Below are 10468 nucleotides of genomic sequence, written 5' to 3' on the forward strand. Positions count from 1 at the left end.
GAGACAGCAGCCTTCTCCCGCTCCCCCTCCCTTCCCCCCCACTGGTCTTCCTCTCAGCTGGACCGCAGCCAGGAGGAATTGGAATGAGCAAGCTGAGAACTCGCTGGCTGGTTCAGTCCTTGCTGGCTGGAAAGCACAGCCCAGAGTCTGCTGGCTCCGCACTGCGCTCCAGCTGCACCTGCTGCTGAGGGCGCCTTTCTCTTTGCTCTACCTTTCCAGTCCCCTTGCCACTTGCCCGAAGCCATTTTCTAAGAGACTTGCCTTGGGTGTGTTTTCTGTATAGTATTACTTTCCTTTGAGGCTCAAATTCAAGTGCAGTAAGTTGATTAGATCTTATTTTTCTCTAATGAGCACCCCCACCATCCCCATCTCTTGACTTTTAATATTGTACACCTGTTACTCCTACATATCCCTCTCTCTCTCTCTCTGTTTGTGTGTGTGTGTGTGTGTGTGTGTGTGAAAACTGACTCCTCAAAGTTTTCTTAAGCTGGGGTATTTTATACTAATTAATTAAAAACAACTTAAACTTGATTACTTCTACCCATTTTTCCAGCTTATTGCATGTATAGATAAATAATGTGTATACATATAAATAAATGTAGATGTATACAGTACTGTACATATAAATAAATACTGAAAATAGATAACTAATGCAGTAGGCTCCTTTTAAAAAGAAAGGTCAAATTAACAGAGTTTAGAATTCTTGGGAAAATCAGATGAAAATATCTTCCCAGTTTTTATCTCCTTGATGCCCTGGACATGAAGTGTATGTGCCTGCAGTATGAGTGAAGGAAACGCCTCCCACCGGCACAAGGGCTGGGAGGCAGCGGGCTCCTACCACTCCAGGGCCCAGTAGCTCTCAGCGAGTTATGTAACTGATCGTGGCTTCTGGGTCTTTCTATGGTGAATATGTCAGGAGCAATAAATGTGATGACTCTAACACAGCACCTTATCAATTAATCCTCCTTGCTATTGGCTTGATACTTCCCCCACCCCTGACTTCCCACCAGTATTCAGGTGGAGTTGATGAGAGCCAGATGACAAAGCCACAAATGCCGGTAGTTTCCAATTCCTCTAAAACTTAAAAACAAGCAGAAGCAAATAATAAAAATAATAAAACAAAATAAGCAAATAGACCAATAGCTTTTTAAAACTATGGGAATGGGGACCATGTGTGTATGCAGTACAGATGAGGACCTTTGACCCAGTCACACCATACCATCTACGGACCCCCTGGACCGTCATTCCACCTCACCTACAAAGGGCAAGGGCTGAACTAAATGTTCTGTTAGCATCCTTCCCAGCCCCACACTCAATTTTTCATTTCTCTGTCTCATGGGGTAGAGTATTAAAAAGACAGAGAATACAGCCTCTGACTTGAAGCTCAGTTCTGATTTAAATTGTCAGTAATGCTCCACTTACATAAACTGTTTAAAGCCAGGGGTGCTTTTTCCTCATCTCTTTTCAGAACACTTTTCTCCAGGAAACAGTGCGCAGAGAGTGTGAAGAACGCTTTGAACTAACGGAGGCTTTGAGTCAAGCTAAAGAACAGCTCCTGGAGCTCAGGAGGAGCGGAGGAAACTTACCATGCTCCCTCAATAAGGGTGCCCTAACCTACCCTGCCTCGGCAGTCGGTAATCACCGCGAGCTAAGCAGTGTGAGACAGAACTGTGGACGAGGCACTGGCACGCCCAGCCTGCGTGGACTGCCGAAACCCACCGCTTCCCCAACCCCAGAGAAGCTCAAGAAGGTGGGCAGCTCCGGACTGCCCGCCCTTTCCCATGCATATTCTCCCAGGGGCCGAGCCGTTTCAGTAAACGAGGCCAGGCGGAGGCTGACAGCCATCCTTTGCAGAAGGCTGAGTCAGGAGTGATGACCTGCTTCAGGAGGGTTCCGCCCACGGTGCACGCCCTTTCACAGCACGGCAGAGACTCACAGTAACCAGGAAACAAACAAACGTATCTGTAGATATATTTAACAAGGACTGTACAAAGCTAGGAACTGTGGAGCTACAGTTTTCAAAGGACCTCAGAAATTGCAACAGATAATGAAGTTGGTACCCCAGAGGCCTGATTTCTATGTTCATGTATGTATTTTATGCTCTTCGAGTCTGGCCCTTAGAGACCACAGGGAAAAGCTTCTCAGCCTGGCGAGTTTTTCTCTTCTTCCCTCACTTCCTGTCTTCCATCCTCCTCTCTTCCTTTCCTCCCTTTTCTACCATAGCAAGTGGATTATCGACACAAAATAGATTATATTGGTTTTATGGCATTTTTTCATTTGTTTATTGAATCAAATAGATTTAAGTATTCCAACTAGAAAAAGAAAGTCCTTAATTGATTTCCAAAGTCCTGACTTCAAAATTTGCAAAGGTGATAATGACCATCAAATGCTCAGTGTACCTGGTTATCTGCCTGCTTTGTAGACTCGGTCAAAAGTAAGAATAGCCTTTCAGAAGACCATCTGCTGTGAGATGACGATTCCAGGGGAAAGTAGTTTGAACCTCTAGTTATGAATATCATTTTAGAAAATGTAAGACATGGCCACGATATTATTTCTTGGTGGATAGTTTCTCATTGAATACTTTTTGGTACACAGCTGAGTTCTGTTGAACTTGCATTCTCCAGCCATTGGGAGGAGAACTAACACTCGGTCGCTTAGTAAAGAGAATATAAGGCTAATTTGGATTCAAAATTGATTACCCCTGGAAATGTCTAACTTATTAACAGTTTCTATTCTCAGTGTAGGAATGTAAAATAATATATGCTATTTAAAGTTACCAAGCTTCCGGCTCATCTAGCTGATGTCACCTCAGGCAAGCACTCATCTGTCTTCTCTCCATCTGATAGGACTGCATTTGTCTTTATAATGGGGTTAGGGAGCAACTAAATCTGATGTATCATGGACATTAAACTTTCCCCTTCTCATACAGGAATGCTAGTAACACATATGATTATAGAACATTTAATTATCGGTTTGGCTGCAGTGTTGATGAGAGAAACCAAAGGTACCTAGCATCTAACCACTGCCTAAAAGAACAACATCACTAAACAAAATCACGGTTATCTCCCATCTTTTTAAACTTACAGACTGTTTTAACCTTAAAATAATTCCACATTAGGTCCCTGGTTTCCTGGCTACTTTAGGTCAGACTTCTTTGTGTTAAGGATTGGAATGCTTTCTGTTGTTTACAGAGGTGGCCCTTCTTCATAATGGCATTTCACCAGAGAGCACAAACCACAGAAGAGTGACTCAAGCAATGCCCTAACCCTCTCCAAGATAAGAAGCAGATGAAAAGCATGTGACTTGGCTGAAAGGAGTATCTTAGAGACAGAGTTGAAACAGAATCACTATCACTTACTCCCAGTCTTTCCAGCCTTAAAAGCTTCCCAGGGCTCCACCATGACTGTTGTCAACAGCATCCACACTGTAGTTAATTAACATTGTTCCTCTTTAAGTGCTCTGACTTTTCAAACTTGAGTTTGTATGAGACAGAAAGATGATTCAGGGAAGGATAACTATGAAGTAACAAATGTCCTTTGCCGATTATATTTTTCTAGAGAACTCTGACATAAGTGTGCATCTATTAAAATAGGAAATGTTAATTGGTGTTCCCCTTCCTTGATATCATCTTGTATACTGCAGCAGGGACCACTGCACTGAATCTCCTTGTCCTGAACTTTTGTTTGCATGTTGAATTATAAATGCCTGTGCCATACGGTAGATGGTAAGTGGAGCGAAGGCACAGACTATCGTGGCCAATGATCTCTGTCATCAGGCTTGACATGCTTTTTCACTGTTTTGCCATTTCAGCTCAGCTCTCCTTGCAAGAGTCGTAGGCATACAACGACGAATAAAGTTTCTTTATTTTTACTGGGAATACAGGTCAACAAGAAAAGTCACATGTAAGCTTTTCTAAACTGATAGAAGGACTGCCATTGCAAAACATGGTTTCTTAGTTTGTTGTTACACTCTTGCTTTACAATGAATAACTCTGTAACTCAGAATGGAACCATTATTTGCCATGAGGCTGTGTTATATGCTACAAAGATATCAAAGAAGTATAAACACAAAAATGGTATTTACATTAGTTTAACCTACACCATCTGAATAGTACAGCTTGAGCTATGGGTATATGTATTTGAAGAAAGAGATCCTTAAAAGTGACACAAGAACTGGTAACCTAGAGGTTAAAAACCTTTCTCTGGGTTTTTCCAGTGATAAACTCTAAGCATGAAAGAGTACCAGGAATGTTAAGAAAGTAGTGAAGAAAGTAGGTACATGGCTCAGCAATTAAGAGCGCTTGCCACTCTTGCAGAGGGCCCTGGTTTGGTTCCCATAATCACATGGCAGCTCAAAACCTTCTGCAACTCCATCAGAACCTGATGCTCCCTTCTTACTTCTAGGGGCACTTCACATAGGTAGTGCACATAAATACATCCTGGCAAGCCACCCATACACATAAAGTAATGAAACAATTTAAAAATAATAAATAATTTTAGAGTTCTGAAGGATCAGAGCATCTTGAATTACAGGTTAATCCTAAAGCTATCCACGTGTTTAACAGATACGGATACTATCATAAAAAAATGATGGTGAGAGCTAGAAAGGGAAAAGGGGGAAAAAGACACAGATCCTCAAGAATTATATGGGATGGGCCAAGAATGAAGTATATGCAAACATGAATAGAAGGGAGTGCTGAGCAAAGAGTTGAGGGCAAAGTAGTAAAAGAATCTTAGAGGAATCAAGATGCTTTAAAACGGTATTGATCTATTCAACAAGTCTTCAAAAAGAGGAGAAGGGTTGTACCGGAAAAGGGGTATTCTAGGTAGAGAACTGTGTAAACAGAGGCACAAACATAGGAACCATATGAGCATTGGATGAGGGGGAGCTAGCAGCAGCCTGAGTCCCAGGTAGACTGACATCACTGAGAGGGGGTGTTGAGTAAGGGCCGAGTACATGCTTGGCTGAAGTTGGGAGCAGCGCCCTGGCAAGGCTGTGCTGGGGTATTGTGGAATGGGAAGGCTGGGAACACAACAGCAGCTGGCAGACAATGACTAGTCCAGACGAGTTAATGAAGTTCTAATGAAGATATTTGTGTTGGGAATAAATAATAGGCATCAGATTAAAAATCTATTCAGAGCAGAGAAAGGATTTTTTTCCCTCCTGCTAACTGCAGCTTGAAACTATTGCCAGCCCTTGACACATTGGCAGGAGTTCATTTGATGAGCCTGGCTCTAATCAGAGGTTCATCTCTATTTAAGAATATTATAACCTCTCTGAATAATGTGAAACAGGAGGAGCTGCATCTCATTTGGGAAATGCATGGTCCCACAGACAAGTGCACGTAAGAACGCTCCTTACAGGTCTGAAGGGTGTTCTAAGAATTATGGGAAGTGTGAGAAATGGACATTAAACAGAAATAATTATCATCTTGATTCAAAGAATGTGAGAACAGCTAAACAGGAAGATTCTGGAGTGACGAGTGCAATAAAACCTTCTGATTCCCACACTTGTGAAGGAAAATATAAAAGACAATGCTCAAATTAAAGAAAGGATTATCTTAATATCTTTACATTTTATAGTACTGAAGAGACCTGATACATTACCTGGTCCAGATTTATATCTTATGTAAGTAGATAATAGTTGACTAAGTTAATTAGTTTTCTGTTTGCATAACTGTGTAACATTAGACCAAATGAGAGAACCTAGGCTTCAACTTCTGGCTTATAAGTCTCATTTCCAGACAAAGAATATGACCAGTGTGCCAGGATTTCACTACTCAAAAGTCAGCCTTCCAGCAAGATGAGCACCTGCTGGCACGTTTTAGAAATGCAGAATTTCATGCCTCACACCCAAACCTACTGATTGAACTATCCTCTCCCTCCATCCTTCCTCTCCTGTTTTCCTCCCCTCTCTCCCTGCCCCCATCTCCTCTGCTGTCTGCTCCCTTTCTCTCCCCAGCACACTAAGCAGTCACCCTTAGCACTGAGCTAGATCCCAGCCTGAGGTCTTAAGGAGATTCTGAGGTGCTTTGTGTTTGTGTTGGGTCCGTTGCTCATGGTTCAGTATTCCACATCTACTTACCACAAGTTAAACAAAATAGCCTTGCGTTATTTTGTCCCTTGTGCCTAAGTGACAACAGTGGGCTAATGAGACCTGTCCTCCTCCCCCCCCCCCCATGTGCCACATTGACCCACTTAACACCTACTCCCAGTGCATTATGATTCTTCTGTGTGGCCATTGATTCTGAATCCATAACTCTCTAGGAAAACTAGTGGCTAAAGAAAATCAATATTCATCCTAACAATCCTAAAACACATCTCAACACCCAAAGCTGTGAGCCTTAGAACAGCTGGAGATTTTATTGGTTTAATCCAATAGAGGAATTTTGGTTCTAATAATTGGCATCACATTGAATAATCATAAACTTTAATCTCATAGTAATATGTATTTGAACATGTGTTTACGTTTGTAATAGTGATGCTCCTTGTCTTCTCGTCTGAGACTTGTGAAATACAGAATTTGGGGAAAATTTTCTAGGAAGATAAAGTAAACACATTTAAATTATCTTTCCTGGAAGTAGTTTTGAACCACTTAAATATAAAATTAACTTGGGTATTACACCTGGATTAATATGAATTAAAGACAGAATTAACAGTGGCTAAATGGAATTCAGTTCTGGTTCTCAGTGTCACAGATCTGGATAGCACAATGAGGTGTTAAATACGCTTGCCTGTGAGCTGCGATAGCTCACCTCATGATAGCCCAGGACAGCCATCATCTTTAAATGTGCTGTCCTTTCTTTTCAGCACTGTGCTGTGTGAGTGAGCCTGAGAACAACCCAAGAGCTATTGTTGTTCTGCTGTGCTCTTCCCAGCTCTTCCGCTGAGCCATATTGCCCATCCATTCTTTGAATGTTTTTAATGAAGAAAAGAATGAAAGAAGCCAGTCATGATAGCACACAGCTGTGATTACAGCACCAGGGAGGTAGAGGCAGGAGGATCACTAAGTTCAAAGCCAACCTGGGCTACATAGCACATTTGAGGCCAGCCAAGGCTGCATATAGAGACTCTCTCAGTCAATCAATCAATCAGTGTAAAGATGAGAATGAGATGAATTGATTCCATTTGCCGTTTAAATTTTAATACCTCATTTTAGTGTATTTAGAGCTGATACTTGTATAGTGATAGTTAAAATACTTCTCTTAGTTAAGTGAGTCAAACTCGACAATTAGACTGTATAACTTAGGACGGCGAAGCGTTTTCTTGGCTTTTGTAAGGCATCTGTGTGAGGAGGATTAGCTCTGGCAGTAGATTTATTTGCTGAAGATGTGAGCAGCTGGCCCTGCCTCACTGCCAGCGCTGTCTCCGTCTCCCAGGTGAGCTCCGTGCAGCCTCCCACATTAATCTAGAGAGATCTATCTGTCCTCTGTCTTCTTGAAGCAAATGACTTCTCCGGTCATAATTTTCTATCCAGAGCCTTAAATTTCTAGGGAATTAAGGTCACTGCCAAAAATTCAAGTGACTCCTTTTTACTCATCGAAAGCAGGATTTCTGAAAGCCCCAGGGTAGTCAACTTTTCCAGCCACTATTTCCAGACTTTAAAGTAGTGTATTTGAGGCTTAAGCCTGGGTTGCAAGGATCTCGAAACTGAAATTCTTTCCTTTTCCTATGTAGCACACAATACTTAATATAGAAACTGAGCTGTGTACTTTTAGGGAGCTAGAGAAGAGACCCACCACCTTACATGAACAACCCCAGGCAGAGACCTACGATACGTGTTCCCTCCAGACTGGGGACACTTGATAATGCTTCCTAAATTAAAAGGGGGGAACTATGTACCTCTTGCAAGTATTTAGGCTGGAATCTTAAACAATCAGAAGTCTACGAGTAGCTGTTTGGGGTATTTTAAAGATAGCCAGAATTTTATAAATATTGGCACTTGTACAAAAGTTTTTTATGACTGCAAAATCTTTGTGGAACTACCATATTAAGTTACTATAAATATATAACTTTTTGTAGTTTTTTTTGTTTTGTTTTGAGCTGTTATAATAGTTATTATTGCTATATCACCCTTAGGATGACATAAATATATATTTTAATGAATAATTATAAATCATAAAAATTAAATTTTATTAGTAGTACATTTTTAAATTTAGTGTATGCAGCTATATGATGAGTGTGTTCATGTATGCATGCACCCTGGTGTGTGAGTAGAGGTCAGAGATCACCTTTGGGAATTCAGTTCTCTGCTTCCACTGTGGAATCCGGTCCTCGGGTGCAGCCAGCAGTTGCTTGCTTTCCTCTGCTGAGTCGCCTTACTGGCCTCAACAGTGCTTCTGTGATGAGTTGGATCATATCCTTTCCTTTATATTTAGTGGAAAATTAAAGTCTGTCTAGGGATAGTAACCTCTGCCTCTAATCCTAGCAGTTGAGAGGCTGAAGCAAGAAGATGCTGAGTTCCAGGCCTGGACTATAGAGTAAGTTATTGGCCAGTTTGAACTATGAGACCCTGTCTTCCAAAGACTATAATGACATAAGAAGAAGAACAGGAGAAAAAGAGACTTTTATAGGAAAAAAGACAATTGACTGGTCTTTCTGTAGAATATTATTCATTTCGAGACAAGTTCGACTCTGTAGCCTAGGCTGGCCTTGAACTCATGATCTTCCTGCCTCAGCTTCCCAACTACTGGGATCACAGCTATGTTCCATCATGCTGAGAATTTTTTAAGTCTTACTAATTGGTGAAAAAAAAAATCTCAATGTTTTAAAAACCTTTCTCTGGCATATCTGTAATGTACTCAATAAAAGTATATTAATTGATGATATTAATTGGTGATAATTCATATATTTGAATAATACTTAAAAGAATTGGTGATACTAATGTCTACACCGTTTGTAATGATTCTGTATAGCTAATTTGAGCACACATACCAAGTAAAAATGAAGAGTCTGTATGTGCAAGCGTTCTGTGGGAGGAGATGGCTGCAGCCTCCCTCACTCACGTCACGTTTGCCGCGACGTAACGAAGCTGCCTCAGACACACACTTTGACACGAGATAGAAGGAAGATAATCACAGTGTCCAGAATTGTTTTGTTTCAACCACTAAACCTTACCTTGAATCTGAACTCAGGAAATTCCACCACAGACTAAAATGTTGCATGTCTAAACTGCACCTCAAAGGAGTGTCAATGTAGGGAAATACTGAAGGCGGTATGTGTGCATACTGCAAGCTAAAAAGACTGCTAACAAGGTCCTGTTTGCACCTAACATTAGACCTGAGCAACGCCCCCAGACCACAATCCAGTTTGGAGGCTGTTCTGCCCTCCTTCAGCCTCCTACTACTAGGGAGTGTCAAAGGACATTGAAGTTTTCCCTGCCTCATCCAAATCAATTCCTAGGTAACCAAAGAGGAAACAGTCAAAGGAAATACTGATACTGTCCCTGTGTTTCTCTGTATCCACACCTCTGTAGAAACCCTGGAATACTTTTAGCCAGAGAGACCCCATAGCCCTCCAAGCTTGTCCACTCACAGAGCCTTTAGGTATACCAGCAATCACAGATGAGGGGTTTCCAGCCACTTGCAGTAGGGAGAGAAGTATAGTCATAAAAATTGAATTTGAGGTCAGTCTTAAATTCTTGGTGGCCTACATAGTATGAATCCTAAACCAGCTATAGTTACTGTCATCAAATTCTTATTTTTATAAATCATCTTGGAGCAAAAACATTGTTTATTCCCTCCATTCCCTGAATACAGCACACAGAGCGGAAATGTTACAGGCTTTGGTGTTATACTTAAGGATTTAGGTATAGTTTGAAGGCCTTTAGAAGTGGTTTTCTAACCATCCAATATTTTTTTCTGCTATCAGGGATTGGATGTAGAACGTGCCGGTCAAGTGCTTTGCCATGGAGCCAATCCAGTAGCAATTAACGATTTCTACTTTAATGCTTTAAATTGCCTGACATGTTTAAGTGGCACTTGTGTACAGTCTGTGTTCCTTAGCTCTGATGCTCTAAATGTCCTGACTTTAACTTCACAGGCAGATTCTTAATTGCCTGTGGTCCTTGGATACCTTGGCCTCCTCCAGCCATCCCCACCTTCCTGGGAACCAAGAACAAGGGCAGAGAACAAGACATCTCACTGGGTCTGAGGACATGTGCCCCAGTTAAGTGTTCATATACTGACTGCACTTCAACGCAAAGTCTTTGCGAATTACTAATTTTTATTCTTCTGGCCATAGTAGTGGGAAAGCCTCTAACCCTTTAATAAAGACAACTGTATGTTCCCGTACTATTGAAGTCCAGCCATTAAAAGTGTACCAGAAACTCCTTTTACAAGGTCAGTGCCATAGTTTTAACACAGAGCTCTCATTAGAGTTCTGGATTTTCTGGAAACGTGGCAAGGGTTTTGTCTCGGCTGTCTTCTTTGGTCTTTGGATCTAGTTCTAGCACCGTCCAGGGGATAATT

General features: G+C 41.4%; 1 protein-coding gene across 2 annotated transcripts in view; it reads left to right on the top strand.

Annotated features, from left to right (window-relative positions):
- Lekr1 (leucine, glutamate and lysine rich 1) overlaps positions 1-8831 on the top strand; it is a 160241-nt gene extending 151410 nt beyond the window's left edge. Inside the window, exons 9-10 of one of the 2 annotated variants that reach the window (XR_013109852.1) lie at positions 1469-2086; positions 3192-8831. Coding sequence is in view for 1 of the 2 variants with exons in the window: in XM_034499420.2 (XP_034355311.1) it covers positions 1469-1873 (405 nt within the window). In the remaining variant the exon portion in view is untranslated. Of the gene's footprint in view, positions 1-1468 lie in introns of both variants that reach the window. The other variant, XM_034499420.2, reaches the window with a different exon arrangement.
- The last annotated feature ends 1637 nt before the right edge of the window (positions 8832-10468 follow it).

This window comes from Arvicanthis niloticus, chromosome 4 (assembly GCF_011762505.2).
Source record: "Arvicanthis niloticus isolate mArvNil1 chromosome 4, mArvNil1.pat.X, whole genome shotgun sequence".
Lineage (NCBI taxonomy): Eukaryota > Metazoa > Chordata > Mammalia > Rodentia > Muridae > Arvicanthis > Arvicanthis niloticus.